The sequence below is a fragment of the Erpetoichthys calabaricus genome, chromosome 2 (genome assembly GCF_900747795.2).
Source record: "Erpetoichthys calabaricus chromosome 2, fErpCal1.3, whole genome shotgun sequence".
Taxonomy (NCBI): Eukaryota; Metazoa; Chordata; class Cladistia; order Polypteriformes; family Polypteridae; genus Erpetoichthys; species Erpetoichthys calabaricus.
The window spans coordinates 165800975-165818544 of record NC_041395.2 but is presented as its reverse complement, the minus strand read 5'-3'; the positions used below and the strand labels follow the sequence as shown (position 1 = coordinate 165818544).

The 17570-nt window shown below is 38.3% G+C and overlaps 1 protein-coding gene across 4 annotated transcripts in view; it reads left to right on the top strand.

The window, feature by feature from the left end:
* yeats2 (YEATS domain containing 2) overlaps nucleotides 1-17570 on the top strand; it is a 162800-nt gene that overhangs the window by 59742 nt on the left and 85488 nt on the right. For all 4 annotated transcript variants that reach the window (XM_028825680.2, XM_051922874.1, XM_051922873.1 and 1 more), the window contains exon 12: nucleotides 17077-17180. In XM_028825680.2, coding sequence (XP_028681513.1) covers nucleotides 17077-17180 — 104 coding nt within the window. The remainder of the gene's footprint in view (nucleotides 1-17076; nucleotides 17181-17570) is intronic.

Below are 17570 nucleotides of genomic sequence, written 5' to 3'. Positions count from 1 at the left end.
AAAGACATTCTGAAATATATGATGGAGCGAGATTATTTAAGGCTTTGTAATCCATAAGCAGTATTTTAAAGTCAATTGTAAATGACACAGATAACCAATGTATTGACATCAGTGTAATGTGCTTGGATTTTCTTTTCCTAGTTAAGATTTTAGCAGCTGCATTCTGCACTAGTTGCAATCAATTGATGTCTTTTTTGGGTGCATTACAGTAATCTAGCTGAATGAAAACAAAAGTGTGAACTAATTTCTCAGCATCTTTCAAGGTTATAAGGGGTCTAATTTTTGCTATATTTCTTAAGTGAAAAAATGCTGTCCTAGTAATCTGATTAATAAGTGATTTAAAATTCAGGTCAGAGTCAATAATTACCCCTAAATTCTTTACCTCCGTCTTGATGTTTAATCCTAATGGATCAAGTTTATTTCTAATAACGTCATTATATCCATTTTTGCCAATCACTGAAATGTCTGTTTTCTCCTTATTTAGTGTGAGGAAATTACTACTGATCCGTTCAGAAACACAAATAAGACATTGTTTCAGTGTATCAAGAGAGTCAGTCGGTGTCATCATGCACTATTGATAAATACAGTTGTGTGTCCATTGTGCCTCAAGTTAATCTGACCTAATGAAAGCATGTAAATCGAAAAGAGCAGTGGACCCAGAATAGATCCTTGTGGAACACCATATAAAATATCATGTGTCTTTGAAGTATAATTACCACAACTAACAAAGAATTTTCTACCTGATAGGTACGAATCAAACCAATTTAAGACACTGCCGAAGAGGCCCACCCATTGATTAAGGCGATTTCTAAGAATATTGTGGTTAATGGTATCAAATGTGGCACTCAGATCTAAGAGGATAAGAACAGATAAATGGCCTCAGTCTGCATTTACCTGCAAGTCATTTACTACTTTAACGAGTGCAATTTCTGTACTGTGATTTGTTCTGAAAGCCGACTGATACTTATCAAGAATAGCATGTTTATTGAGGTGGTCATTTAGCTGCATAATGACTACCTTTTCTAGGCTTTTACTTAAGAAAGGCAGGTTAGAAATAGGTCTAAAATTTTCAAAAACAGAGGAATCGAGATTATTTTTTCTTGAGCAGGGGTTTAACTACAGCAGCCTTAAGACAGTCTGGGGAGACCCCCATATCTAATGATGAATTTACTATGTCAAGAATACTATCATTTAACAAGTTGGATACTATTTTGAAAAAACTTGTTGATATTGGGTCAAGGCCACAGGTGGAGGGTATCAGTTGAGAAACTATTTTATATAAATCAGGTAAATCTATCCTGGTGAAAGAATTTAATTTGTTTAAAATTGAGTACCGGGGTTTAAGAGGATCAGTATTGAGGAGAGGTACTATATTATTTCTAATATCATTAATTTTGTGATTAAGACAAAATCACACCTCCTTTTGCCAGGGCAAATTCCAGACCAGTATGACTGAGTTTCAAACTGCACAACTGGCGAGCACTTGATTGCATCTCTACTATCCCCAACTTGCTAACATTGTGTAAATGAAATGTATGATTGAAGATTGCTGCAAAGGTCATGTATTGTGTTGGGGTATTTAATGGATCCGCCTATAAAGTGAGATGTGAGATTTGTTTACTGCTACCCACTGCACTTTGACCTTTGTTCTCCTTTACTCACATTGAATCTGGGCACATATCAAATTGTGTATCTTCATTGCAAGTGAATTTGATTACTTTTCTATTTTAACATTAACTGTGAGCATTCAGAGTAATACCACTGTAAACCAATAAGAAACATGCATTTCTTAGTCACTGTACGTGCCAGAGAGGAAGGACAGGCATCCTGGCTAGGAAAAGAAGGATGGATTCATGACCGGCTAGGAAGCCATAATGGAAGGATAAGGCATATGGGCAGTGTTCCTCAAGGCAGGAACAGTTTATGACAGCTGCTGAGTGGAATGGGAGTTGGAGTTGGGAAATGCAGCCGTCTGGGTCTTTGGAAACTGCCAGAGGACACTACTGGGGGAGGACTACCTAGGTTTCTGCATGACCTGGAAATGTTCCGGACATCCTGGACAGGAAATGGGAAGCAGTTCCTGGGTCTAGTTTAAAAGGAAGCCCACTGCATCACTTAAATTGCATCAGAGTTGGGAAGTAGTAAGCAAGGCTCTTTTGGAGGATGAAGGAGGATTTGTGAATGGTTGATTTTGCTGTTAATTATATGTTAAGGACATATAAATCATTAAATAGTAATAAAAATCATGTATGTGACCCTGGAGTTGTTATTGGGTATGGCTGTGTCTGAAGTTTCAGGCTCAGTGGTGCCCCCTAGTGGTTACAGCACTTATGCCATTGGCAGAAGCCTGTATCCCAGTCTTGCATCTTCTTGTCCTAAAGCTTGGTAAATATTACAGAAAGTCAGTCTTCTCATAAAAATAGTGGGATAACATGATAAGCATTGTAATCTCAATAATGTAAAGCTGTCTCCATGAGTGATTCTGAAATATTTACAATAGTAAAATACTAATCTTTGCCAAAATTTTGACATCCATTTGGAATACACTATTTATAAGATGCACAACTAAAGTATTTTGAATTTGAATTATTCAGTCTTTACCGACATTAACATTTATCTTTTTCAAAAATAGATGTACATGACCAGTAGTCAATTTTTGAATTAATCTTCTAGTTCTTATACAGTGTAATAGCAGTTATGTATATGTACCTACAGAGACTGGATTATAATCCGTGCTGTTTTCTGAATTGTTTATTGGTAAAACCTTTACAATCACAGTAACAGAAATCTGCATTAAACAACAACTAACAAGTCTCAAATGTGACGACAGAGCTTTCTATATGTACTGTAACTGCACCATTGAGAGGCTTGGTCAGTGGTGAGCTTACTTGGATAAGTGAGACAGACATTTAAAGGTGATTGTATAATAGTTTAAAATTGGTAACAGGACCTCTTAAGTAACAGATAGTTGTTCAAGTTTCTCTAATGGTAATTGAAATATTGTCTTGACCACTCTTAACACTTGACTGTAGACTGCACATTTGAGAAACGTGCAGCTTTTGAAGCTCTAGCAGTTTGCTGTAGGGTGCTATAACAGAAGGTCATTCAATTGGTTTGAAATTATAAATTTGCTTCATTTTTAGACCTGCTCAGTCCAATTCATGGTGGCAGTTGGCCATCCAAAATATACCTCATTGCAAAAGAATTTACTCAAGGACCAATAAGTTTACTGATGATAACTATTCAAGAGAGATTGCTGTTAATGAGGCAAAGTAAGGACTTCTTCAGTGTGCTGCCTGGGTTACAGATTGAAGGCACCTCTCCCCAGGATAAGTGCAGTGGACTTTTAAAGCTTAATAATTTAATTTAATGAGAGTACTCATTTAATTAAATACATATCAATAAGTCTGAAACACGCTATTGTTAAATTTGGAGCTTACACCATTTTTTCTATTATTCCATTATTTTTCATTTGAATGGTTTAATGAGTAGGGTGGTATGGTGGTGCAGTGCTGTCTTGCATGGAATTTGCATGTTCTCCCAATGTCTACCTGGGTTTTCTTTCCTCTCGGTGCTTCAGTTTCTTACCACAGATAAGACATGTAGGTTAGTTAAGTTGGTGTTGTTAAATTAGCCTGTGTGTACTATATGTGTATTCGTCCTGCTGACTCTGTTGTAGTTAAAACATATATCATAGTGTTTATAATGCCAGAATGCACATGTGCTCTGCACATACTACCACTGTTTTAGAAAATTTTCTTTAATGGTGGGTTTTCATTGTGAACGTTTTGTAATTTCATCCTACACTTTTCAGGATCATTGTCAAGATTTTATTATTAAATGGTCATTTGAAAGTTACAGCTAGTTATACTATATTAGTATATATTAAAGGATAAGTCTGGTATATATTTCAAGTCAAAGTTATTTCTTCACAATTATGGTATATATTAATTTCCCACAAGGAATTATATTCTAAAGTTAAACATTTTTTTTTATACATTTTAAAAAATACCTAGTCTGTTCTTATATTTTCAATGGGAGATGAAGGGCATGAATAGTAATGTAAAACTTATCAAGTACATCTGATTTGAAGCAACAAAGTTTTCGTTTTAAGAAAATATGCCTTCTGTATTTGAGGTAATAAGTATAATTTTATTATAGATTCTTGGTGCTGTACTCTTAAGCTAAGAGTATGTTTCCTGTTGGCTTATCTGCTAACATTGGCCTTCTTGGGTGGAGTTTTACTTTTTCACAGGCGCATCAACATTTGTCAATTGTCTGCCACCCCGTCATAGTTTCAGACTGCATATTATACCGTATTTGTCTTTTTGTCTGTCAGCTATTATGTTCTGTAATTCCTTGTAACAAACGATTCTTTGCACAAGAGTGCTTTTGTGCCCTAAAATTATCTTGATTGGGTACACATAAGAAAACATTACGTGCGTACTGAAATCAGAATGTTTTCTTATGCAGTATGTACTTAGATCATATTTTTATATATAGTACTGGCACGTAGAGCTGAACGATTTGGGGAAAATATTTCATTGTGATTTTTTTGATAGATATTGCAATTGTGATTTGATTTACAATATAATTTTTAAAGCTTCAGTTCAAAATTCACTGTGTAATAGATTTAAAACATGATGGAGTATTACCAACATGAGATACTATCAAAATATTAACTACATTATATTCTAATGTAAGCATGACATTTTTATTACATTTTTAATTGGCATAGAATGATCAAACAAAGAACATTTATCACCAAAGTTGTGACTAATGGCTAAGGAGTAGTATCTACATATTGCACAATCTGTAATCAATAGAATATTATTTACTGATATCCAGCATTTAGCTTATAAAATGACAAACCACAGAATAATTATTAAAAAGTGATAAGTAAATATAAAAAAGAATCAAAATGTTAAACAAAATGTCTTATACTGTACATTCAAATAAAACATTTATTTGCATTTAGCTTTTGAACTTTTTTCACAAATGCTGCCACTATAGGATATAGTGCAGAACAACTAAAATCTTAATATTACTCCAAACAACCAAAGCCTTACATAATACTTTCTTTCCTGACATCTCTATTTCTTATCAACACTCATTGTGGTCTTTACAGATTTTTGTCAAGAACACCAGCATGTCAGCTTTTGCTGGTTTCAGACATGAACATGACTTGCTCCAGCACTAAACAGTCTCACTGATGGTTAACTTGTAGCTGGTATGCACAGGAATTTGCAAGCTAGTTTGTTCAGCATCAGAAGGTTAACATCATGTACTAGGGCTGTCAAATTAGCCAAACAATAATGTTTGAATATCTCTCTATTATAAAAAAAAATCCTGGAGAGAAACAGTAGGGCATTGAGATGTGATCTTAACTTTTAAGATCACGGAAGACAGTTAAAAGACCCTCGAGGACCTTAAACATGAGATATTGTGCCGAGAGATTGACCCAGGACCGTCTCGTGATGACGTAGAACATGAGATTCTTGCAAGACATGCCCTACTCGCAATCCATATCAAATAAGACAACGGGGCAGCAAAAATTTCAGTCTTGTGAAGGACTTGAGCACACACAGATCCAGGGTCTCAGCGCAAATAAAGCGCATAAGGACAATGCATTATAAATATAACGTCGACAAAGTGAAGAAGAAAGGAGTGCGGAGAAAAGAGACTCAAAAGCGTTGGAGAGAAAAAAGAGCAAAAAAGAAAAAATGATCTAGGTGCAAATTCAGAAAATAAGGAAAGTAATTATCAGCCCGTAACAAGTGGAGTTAAAACAAAGCACGTCCAATCGGGCTCAGAATTAAAAGACAGAGTAAAAGACAAAGTAGAATTTCACAAACACGTTCACAAACGTTGGCGCTATACACACGCAGAGCAGATTATGAAAGCAGTGGAATTCGAAAGGCTCAAAAAAAAATGTATGCGCGATACAAATGTGGAGAAAGTTAAAGAATATGAAAGTAGGAAAATTAGAAAGTATAAAAAAAAGAAAGTAAAGATCGCAGTAGCACAAACAAACGGAAATTATTACTCGAAAAAGGGAAAATAATCACCATGGACCAGGTGTCATTGAAAAAAAAAAAGCAGGACAAAGCGAGGTCAGAAATAAAAGACAGAGTAGAAAACAAAGTAAGACGTCATAAAGAGGTTACAAAACAAAGGGGCCAAACACATGCAGAGCAGGTTAGAGATAATGAAAATTGGAATTCAAAAGACTCAAAAAAAAAAAAACATAGGCACGAAACACATGCAGAGCACGATACAGAATATGAAAGCAGAAAAAAACGACATTGTCAAAACAAAGAAAGTAAACATCGCATTAGCGCAAAGAAAGAGAAATTATTACTCGGAGAAATAGCTAAAAGGCGAATAGAGATCGAATATATGGACACAGGTGATATGTCAGAAGTATATAAATATTGTACTGGCTTTGAAGTTTAATTTCAAAAATGTGTTTTACCTCACATGCATTTATTGGTTACTTTGCAAAAAAAAATATTAACTGCTGATGATGTAGATTGCTTTGTCTGTGCTGAAATTCCAAACAGAGAAACCTATCCTGAATTATGGAACAAAGTCATTAAACACATGTCTCACTGACCTCATTTAAAAGATTCAGCATATTGGGACTCGAAAGATTCCAAATATTGTTTTTACATAAGTACTGATATAAAAGTGAAACTAATGAAATAGCAACAATTCAAAGAAAAAAAATCTTAAAAGTGTGTATCCGGAAAACCAAACACGGGGATTGGCGAGCGAAGCGAACAGGGGCCGAAGCCCCCTAGTTCAAATTAAAAATAAGTAAATATTCAAACTTAGGTTAACAATGCTGGGCATAAAATGTATGTTTGGACTTACATTTTTATAGTTTACTATAATAGTAATGGCCGCTGTGGCAGCCAGAGCAAACATCAGCTTATGAAAAAAAAGTCTAGAGGTACTCGGGGAACTGTAAGAGAGATCAAAGTCCCAAGCAGCTGCAACCTGTAAAAGGGAAGCATTAGCACCACCATCTTGCTTTCAGTCTATTACTGATGGCTAGATGCATAAGTTCAAATCGCACAGTCTTTTTAGGCATGAAAGCACAAACTTATCCCTCACCCTAGCACATGTACCTTGTAAGGATTTAAGCTCCATTTCTTGGCTGCTTTTATGGCTCACTGTCCTGACAAGGATCAAGACAAGTAATGACCAGTCAGTTAATAAGAACATGACAGTGTGAGAATAGTGAACAAAGTGAAACAGCAGGCAGGTCGAAAATGAGCTTGTTTCATTATTTTGGAGGAGTCCACTGCACAGTGGGGAGTGACAGGCTACATTTAATATCACAGTATTCGGGGGGAAAATCCAGTCAAGGCCTTTGGACTCTCTCAGAAATTGATTGTCACGGTATCACGTCAAGGACATACAATCTATCTACTTTTTCTCCCTGAGTCTTTTCAGATACAAAACAATACTTTTACATCACTAGAGAAGTGTTTAGAAAAACTGTACTAAGTACACTTGTGGCAGGCCTGTCATCCGGACCAAATCTTAAAGTAGGCCTTTGCATTTCTGTGACTATGCAATAGTCAATATTAATTTTTAGTTTTAAGTATAGTGAATCCTATTGTACTTTTTTTTTTCTTTCACAAAGCACTGATCTTAATACATAATTCGCCTGTCTCCTCACTCACTCACTCACGTCCATCCGAAGCCGAATGCGTAGTCGCCTTCTGCACACATGCGAAGCCGAATTTGCAGTCGCCTTCTGCGCAGCTGCCCGAAAAACCTTACGAGACCGACATCCAACCCCAACATTGCGGCAGGCAGTGGATTTACGGCCGCAAAAATTCAAAGAGAAAGGCGACTTCGATTAAAGCTCTAGAGGCCTGAAAGGCGATTTCGACTACAGCTCGAGGCCTAATTACGCATTCTGATTCAATTACGCATTCATTCAATACACCTATATCAGGTTTGTGGTGCTTATACTTATTACTATTCCATATTATACTGGAACATTCATCATTCAATATTATACTATAGGCCTGGAAAATTCATCAACTAACAGTACAAGCCTGTACAGTAATGAGTAAAGCGGACTACAATCATTACAAAACAACTTCTTCGTTACTTATCATTTGTTCTTTATACACTGCTGACACAAACTTGTGCCCGTTTCATCTTACGTTGTCGAAACGGGGCAACACAATTGTCCATAGAATTTGGGTAATGACATTGTACACTCAACGCTTCACAGTGTTAAGTCACCGGTCATCTGCCGTTTCCCATGGTCTTTGAAATAATTATAAGCCAGCAATACTATTGCTAATTAGCTAGTTTTTTTCTAATTTCAGTAAATAATTCTTTAAACTGTTAAATACTTGAATTTGAACATTAGCCTTTGCAGGTTTTGGATAACAAACATACCATTAGCTGCCACGTGCAACCAGATTTGGAATCAAAAGAACCAAGGCAACGCACGCTATCAATGCGATGCAAGCGCAGCCCGCGATTCAAAAAATTTCTCTGCCTACCTGTTTGTCTCGTCTGACAGTAGCTGAAAAGCAGCATCAGGAGAGAGCAGCCTGAAGTAGTCCAGCAGCGGGTGATCTGTCGTGTCCAACAGCAAGCCATGCTGTCTTGTGAAGTCCGGTAGCCAGTTATTCCAGCTATTCCTGGGTATTCCTCCCACGCGAACCTTGCCGTAGGTGCTTTGGCTGCGCGAATGCGTTCAGCTGGCAGCCGATCAGCTGGTGCGGCATCGGCTGGTGTCCGATCAGCTGATGCCGGCTTCTCACTCTCTTGCTCGATTCCTGATCACTGTTAATAAAATCCGATTCTGAAAAATCAGAGTCCGACTCAGCAATAATGTGCAAAACATCGTCTGCCGAGTGTTTTCTTTTCTGCACTCGCTTTGCTCCCTTGTGACATGTCGATGCCATCTTGCCTTTGTTTACATTTCGCAACTCACGCACACGCAAGGATTAGTTGCCAAGTCAACGAGTCTAGCATTTCTACAAGCACAGAGGGAATGCCTGTGACGTGACAGTGAGTTTTGTCGCCATTAACAGCTGATTGTCGCACCCTCTATCTCTGATAGCTGTCAAATTTTACCCTCGACTTATACGCGGGTCATAACAAATTTCGTAATTTTCGGCTTAAAAATACACTCGACTTATCTGCGAGATCGACTAATACGCGAGTATCTATGGTAACATCCACCATAGACAATGTGGTATCTGTTTGCTCAGCAAGACACCAAGAAGAAATGATTGAACTGTGTTTGTGTGTCTGCTTTTATCCCTTCAGCGCTAGCTTTTACAAGTACCATGAATTTACACTGGCTGTTATAGACTCAAATCAAATTATGTTTTTATTATATAATAGTAACAGTAATAGCAGCTCACTACTCAAAATGGTAAATGCGAGGAGTATCCGGGATCAAACCTGCATCCTCTTGATTATGAGACAGTAGTCCTTACCTCTGCACCAGCCAAGCGAATATGTCTACTTCATATCGATTGATAGTTTGACATGTAAATTGAACAATTTCTTTTTCTTCGGTTTTATTCTTGAATAACAGTGCACACATTTTGTTATACAGTAATCCCTCCTCCATCGCGGGGGTTGCGTTCCAGAGCCACCTGCGAAATAAGAAAATCCGCGAAGTAGAAACCATATGTTTATATGGTTATTTTTATATTGTCATGCTTGGGTCACAGATTTGCGCAGAAACACAGGAGGTTGTAGAGAGACAGGAACGTTATTCAAACACTGCAAACAAACATTTGTCTCTTTTTCAAAAGTTTAAACTGTGCTCCATGACAAGACAGAGATGACAGTTCTGTCTCACAATTAAAAGAATGCAAACATATCTTCCTCTTCAAAGGAGTGCGTGTCAGGAGCACAGGCTGTCAGAAACAGAGAGCAAAGCAAACAAATCAATAGGGCTGTTTGGCTTAAGTATGCGAAGCACCGCGGCACAAAGCTGTTGAAGGCGGCAGCTCACACCCCCTCCGTCAGGAGCAGGGAGAGAGAGAGAGAGACAGATAAAAACAAAGAGTGAAAAATCAATACGTGCCCTTTGAGCTTTTAAGTATGTGAAGCACCGTGCAGCATGTCGCTTCACTAAGCAGCTGCACACAGAAGGTAGCAAAGTGAAGATAATCTTTCAGCATTTTTAGACGAGCGTCTGTATCGTCTAGGTATGCGAACAGCCCCCCTGCTCACACCCCCTACGTCAGGATCAGAGAAAGTCAGCACAAGAGACACAGAGAAAAGTAAGTTGGGTAGCTTCTCAGCCATCTGCCAATAGCGTCCCTTGTATGAAATCAACTGGGCAAACCAACTGAGGAAGCATGTACCAGAAATTAAAAGACCCATTGTCCTCAGAAATCCGCGAACCAGCAAAAAATCCGCAATATATATTTAAATATGCTTACATATAAAATCCGCGATAGAGTGAAGCCGCGAAAGGCGAAGCGCGATATAGCGAGGGATCACTGTACCTTTTGTGAAAGTGTTTATTTGATATTTGGACTTCAGTCTTCAAATGTTATACACTTCACGTCAACATTTTGTCAGTTATTACTATAACATGAAAAAAAGAACGTTTTAGTTCAGGCATGTCAAACTCACTACCATTGGTGGGCCGCTTCGACTGCCATACATGCGTCAGCAGGCCGTACTGTAAAAAATACTATTATACAAAGTTACTGTAGCTTTCTTTCCAATACTGAAAACTTTAAAAAATGTAACACTTAAAGTTTAAAGAAAAGCAATTTATTTCCATGCAGTCTCCATACAACAGTGTAGAATTAGAGTCTTAACCTCTTAGCTAGGTCCTTATTATATTACTAGGCTCACCCGCCTTTTAATCCGACCGACTTTTATCCTCAATTTGTGTGCGCTCCATGTGTACATCAGGCATGTAAGTGTAGGGAATGAGAACATCAAAGTGCCCATTCATAACATCTCCCAAAAACCTAAGTTTTTTTATCCCCTCGAGTGCCTGTCCAAACTTGGAGTGTAAGACTCCATAATAATATACTTGAAACTCATTGGGGAACAACTCTCCCGCTGCCATTAGCTCAGAAATGGTACCATAAGATTGAGACTTTGACATTTCAGTGAGATACTGAAGCTCATTTGTATAAGAGATTCCAGACGGCATCATTGTAAATGGCTGAAACCTTGACCAATTACTTAAAACATGTCGTACAATGTCAGCCTGAATCTGTACCTGTAAAGACGGAGTTTCATGCACTAAATAAGCTATAGATGAGAATAAGCAAGCACCATCTCCCCTGATGTTTACTACGCGGTGAGGCATTTGTACTCCATCAACATTAATTATTTCCAGAGACATAATTTTGTCTATTTTTCCAGTGCACCACGCACAAAAGCAAGGGAACGATGGGAGCACCAGAACTCTACTCACATCGCGTCGCTTTGTACCGCAAGTAGTAAGTCTGTGATAAGTGGAATACCGCTACACTTTGCACTCACGGGATGGAAGGACAATCCCGACCGCTTTTATATAGTGTCTTGATGATTGATATTCATTATATTATATTCATTGCTTATATAGGAGCCTTACAGTGTGAGATTTATTTCTTTTGTCCCGACACTTGGCATCTCTTGTTAGTAACCAGTTCGTCAATATCAGGCTTGAAATCTTGTGCAGCTGCAACTTTTATGAGGGATGAAAGGTGCTCGACGGTAAGTCTTGAGCGATGTGGGGTTTTGGTAGCTTTCATTAACAAAAACAATTGCTCACAAAGGTAAGTGCTTCCGAACATTGACAGTACTCTCGATGCCAACTTACGGATCTGCACATACGAGGGTGGCAGGTAAGCATACAAGCCTGGCACACCAACTTCGTTGTATTTTGCCTTCAGAATAGAATCTGACTGCACTTCAATCAATTCCATTTGGATATTCTCAGGCGCATTCTCAACGTTGTAAGAGAACAGCGCAATGCCCTGTTTGTGTGAACTGAAATCACGAAAATGCTCACTGAATTCATTGCTCAGTAATTCAAGTTGGAAAACCAATCCTCCAAAAATCAAATTTTACTTTACTAAGTTTACTTCAAAGTTTATATTGTAAATAAGCCGATATGCAAAAAGCCACCTGACCTACAATAATTTTACAAACTCAAAATCACAAAAATATGTTAATAAACAACTCACCAACTTCTCGCGTCCACTTCAGATCTTCAGCTGTAGTCTGCACTAACTGTTCGTTACAATACTAGCACAAAATTACATGAAACTAGAGCAAAAAAACGTGAAAATATGGGGGCTATTACTACTCATGATGGTCAGTTCTGCCCAGTGGCCAGTCTCAGCTGCCCAATCAGTAGTGTAGCCTTAGCAGGGGCGGCTCTAGGCTTGTGGCGGCCCTGGGCAGAGAAAGAATCGGTGGACTCTTCGTCTGGCAATGTCAGTACGGTATCTTATGCACAGCGGATGGCCACATCCGTTGCGGACACTGCATAGCTGCCTCGTGCTCATGACATGCTTCTATATACGCGTGTCCGTAACTTGAAAACCAAGTGGCGGCCCATGATATTCTCATTACGGCAAAACATTATAATACTACGTATAGCTTACTGCTCCGACTCTAGCGACATTTGTAAATACAGCATACTAATTAACAAGAAACAATGTTTTTCGGCCACATTGCCGTCAGCTGTGTCGTTATTTTCTCTTTCTGTTTTATATTCAATATATATTGGCGTGGTGGACCCTGGGATTTGGCGGCACTGTGCAGGTGCACAGTTTGCACATGCCTAAGGCCACCCCTGCTGCAGCCTAGCACTTCAGTTGTGACGCTGCGGCTCATTAACTTTGGTCAAGGCTCATGGCTATACTAGCAGATGACGTTTCCGGTACCGTAATGCCATGGGAAAATGCGCTTTTGTCAGAAGGCAGAAGTAAGAAAAGTCAATAAGTAACGCCGAAGATGCAGAATGATTCAATCACAAACGATAGTAATCATTTTGTACAAGTTCAGTGCTAACTAGGATCTGTCATGCAGGCCGCATGCGGCCTAGGGGCCGCGTGTTTGACATGCCTGTTTTAGTTGTGTTCAGCATTTCTTGCCTCGCATTTCCTATCATCCTACATTTACACAGGTTGTTGTAGACACAGAACACACATGAAATGTATGTATTTCAAATAGCAAAATGTTATTTACCCTATACCATTTCAGACGCCTAACTCCAAGATAATGAGACTTGTCTTCAGCTGCCTCATTGGGGGATGGGATAGCAGGCTACTTGCTGCCAGTACTGATTGATACATTTGCAAAACAAAGACCCTGATGAAAAGGTGTTAAAGGGTTGATTTGTAAAGAGAGGTTTGTGCATCTTTTTGTGGAGCAGCCGTACTCACATCAACACAGCAGACTTCTCGCTGAGATCCTACTCAACTGAGGTAATCGATGAACAGCATTAAGCCAATGCATCCAAAATAATAATAAAATCAGTCAATAAATGCATTGTAGTCTTTAGAATATTAATTGATGCTACAGACTATATCAATAGCACATTCAACATCAGAGTAGTTCATCATTAGCCAGACAGCATGTGTGTATAAAGCAAAAGAGACAACACAGTGGCTGCACAATATGAGATAACATGCAGCTAAGCACAGATTAAGACCAAAATAAAAACTTGCCTCATATGGAACTCTCTTATTAGAACTTGATTAGGATTGTCCATGCCCAGATCATCTACAGGGATCGAACTTATTATTCACATATTATTCAGTCCGACTCTGTTCAGTGCCATACCATCTGGTAGCGGAATTCTTTTGGCAATATGAGGATCTTCTGGTGAAGTATCAGGTAGATAGTCATGTATTTAAAAGTAGCAGGGGCAATGCCGGCATTTTGCAATATCTGTAATGTATTTTTTTTAAATTGAAGTGCAATGCTTTGTAATTATTAATAGTCCACATTGGTGACTTTGGATGTACACACAACCTCCTGCCGAAAGCAATGTGGAGTTACTGTCCACGGTGATTAACTAGTTTGGTTATGATATGTGATGATCATAATCGTTAGAAAGGAACCTGTCAATTAAAATATCATCTTTTTGCATGTTTTTGAATCTATAAGTATGGACAGTATGTACATTTCATATGAAAAAGTATATTTTTCTGCAAAGAAAAAAATATTAATGGATGGCCCTTTCAGTCTGATTGGACGGGCACGGCCTGCCCACTCAATGGGTCTGACTTGTGGATCAAAAGCACTGGAAAGGAATTTAGGAATAAAAATTGTTTTGAAGTGGTCTAGTTGTCAAATTTACTAATGAAGAAAACAGCTAATTATTCAAAATTATGAAAAGGCTGATCGTGGAAGTGAAGTGCAAAAACAGATACGCAAAACACTGCAGATTTGCATAGCACATCTGGAGTAACATTGTGCCAAAATTCAGGCAGGTAAAATTAAACAAAAATTCTTTTACAATCAAATGACAGCTTTTGCCTTTGAGTAAGACCTTTTTTAAAAGAGCTCAAATTACATTTGATATAACAGTACTATTGGTCAGATACTCTGCATAACATATAGCCTAAATCGCAAACTTTGCCATTTTAGCTAATCACATTGTTTCAAATCACGATTTCAGTTTGAAAGAAATTGATCGTTTAGCACTGCTGGCCCACATACTGAATCACATACAAACAAAGTGATTTAATGACAGATACACATTAATGTCATATGATTATTTTTTTTCTCTAAATGGTACCTCCCAGAAATGTATGTTCCACGTTGCATCTGTCCTTCTGGCCAAAGCTTTGGTGCAGTCTTGCATGCGTGTCAGCTTCAATCAAATAAAGCTAGCTATTTATTGCAGAATTTTTATATTGTTAAATGTGCCATTAGCATTCTGCCTTCTGGCATTGTACTGTTCCCGCCCAACAGTTTGCTCCTTCCACTCTATGTTGTTTTCTCTTTTCTCAACATGGAAACTGGTGCAGGTTGTGTTCTAAATACTCAAAGCACACAACTTTTTGTAATTCCATTCCTAGTGATTTTATGTATTTTTTTTATCTTACTGAAACCATGAACCCCTGGGTTTGCTGGGTTAGAGTCCTTGTGGCAGGGGCTCCTTTTGGACTTTTCTGTGTTGTTATATTTTACACAGCATACATAGTGATACAGTAATCCCTCGCTATATCGCACTTCGACTTTTGCGGCTTCACTCTATCGCAGATAAAAGACAATGGGTCTTTTAATTTCTGGTACATGCTTCCTCAGTTGGTTTGCCAAGTTGATTTCATACAAGGGACGCTATTGGCAGATGGCTGAGAAGCTACCCAACCAGAGCGCGTATTACGTATTAAATAAAACTCCTCAAATATATTGTGAGCACGGGGGCTGTTCGCACCCCAAGAGGATACGGCTGCTCCTCAAAAAACGCTGAAAGATTACCTTCACATTGCTCTCTTTCTTGCTGGGCTTACATATGGCTGCTTTGTCAAGGGATATGCTTCCCGCACTGTGCTTCGCGTACTTAAAAGATCAAACAGCACGTATTGATTTTTGATTGTTTGCTTTTCTCTCTCTCTCTCTCTCTCTCTCTCTCTCTCTTGCTCTGACATTGTCTGTTCCTGACGGAGGGGGTGTGAGCAGGGGGGCTGTTCGCACCCCTAGACGATACGGACGCTCGTCTAAAAATGCTTAAAGATTACCTTCACGTTGCTCCATTCTGTGCAGCTGCTTTGTCAAGCGACATGCTTCCCACACGGTGCTTCGCATACTTAAAAGCTCGAACGGCACATATTGATTTTTGATTGTTTGTTTTACTCTGTCTCTCTCTCTCTCTCTCTCTCTCTGACATTCTCTGCTCCTGATGGAGGGGGTGTGAGCAGAGGGGCTGTTCGCACACTGGCCTAGAGGATACGGACGCTCCTCTAAAAAATGCTGAAAGACTACCTTTACATTGTACATCCTTGCAGCTGCTTTGTCCGGCGGTGCTTCGCATACTTAAAAGCCAAACAGCCCTATTGATTTTTGTTTGCTTTATTCTCTCCCTCTCTCTGACATTCTCTGCTCCTGATGCGCACTCCTTTGAAGAGGAAGATATGTTTGCATTCTTTTAATTGTGGAATGGAACTGTCATCTCTGTCTTGTCATGGAGCACAGTTTAAACTTTTGAAAAAGAGACAAATGTTTGTTTGCGGTGTTTGAATAAAGTTCCTGTCTCTCTACAACCTCCTGTGTTTCTGTGCAAATCTGTGACCCAAGCATGACAATATAAAAATAACCATATAAACATGTGGTTTCTACTTCGCGGATTTTCACCTTTCGCGGGGGGTTCTGGAACGCAACCCCCGCGATCGAGGAGGGATTACTGTATTCTCACCAAGTGGTGGGTGTGGTGCATATTGGTGAAGTGTGCATGCAAGAGTTTCATTGTACTTTGTACACAAAACAATAAATCTAAACTTAACTGATTAAACTACATTTTTATCAAAGCCTTAGATTTTTAAATGATAATAGATGATCTGAATGTCTACATTAGTAAGTTATTAGTAACTAATTAGTAACTTTCACTTTTTCTTGTTGGTAGACATTTATTTAAAGTCCATAATAAGTTGAAATACTTGTAGTAGGGCTGAGCCAATGGTGATGATTTTTGAGGTGAAAAGGAGAAACCAGAAGAAATTAAATTCTTGGGTTTAAAAATTTCGACAGAGGGAGGCAAGCAGTGAGGCGATATATACAGCTGGTCTCCTTTCAAAATGGCCCAGTTTCACAAAAAAAAAAAAAAAAAAATTTTTTTTTTGACTTGAATATCAAAATGCAGATGAATACTCAATAACAATAATAATCCAGCTTCTAGTAAGGCTTTTGTTTTCATGGTTGGACTCCTGCCTCATCATTTTCATTTTAAAATACAAGAACAGGCTAGCTATTTTATAAAATTTATAACGAATACCTCACTTTAGAACACAGTTTCATGTGCTGATTATGCTTTGAATCTTAATGCGGTTGTGTATTCTATAATGGGTTGTGGCACAGTAGGATTATAATCTGTTGCCTTTACTTTTTAACTAGGTAGTCCTACTAGCAAACCAACAGGCATCTCTCTGTCTTCCCATGGTGCGAGATCTCCAGTGTCAAAGTTGCATGGGAGCACTGCAGGTTCCACTGGGGTAAAGGTGAGTGTCCCTAGATAATTCTGTTGATAATTCTGACAGTTGTAACTTTTTAGATACAACTAAAGTAATGTCACTTATTATGGCATTCCAGAAGTATTTATGAAATCTGAGTAGCAAGCAGAATGTAAACAACGTTCATGATTGAAAATGGTTAGTGTTCTGACATTTTTAAGTTATGTTTGGAAGTATTTCCTGTGTTTGTCAGTATTTTTACTTGATTTAATCTGTTAATGCAAAACATTAAGTACATTAAGGTGCATTTATTAGTTGGGTTGACACAGATGCAGCTCATGGGCTCCACTTTTAATACAAGGCTGGAATACTTCTTAAGTGGAATCTGCTTGCTTTCTTCCTGTATTGTTTTAGATTTCCTCTTACAATTCAAATATT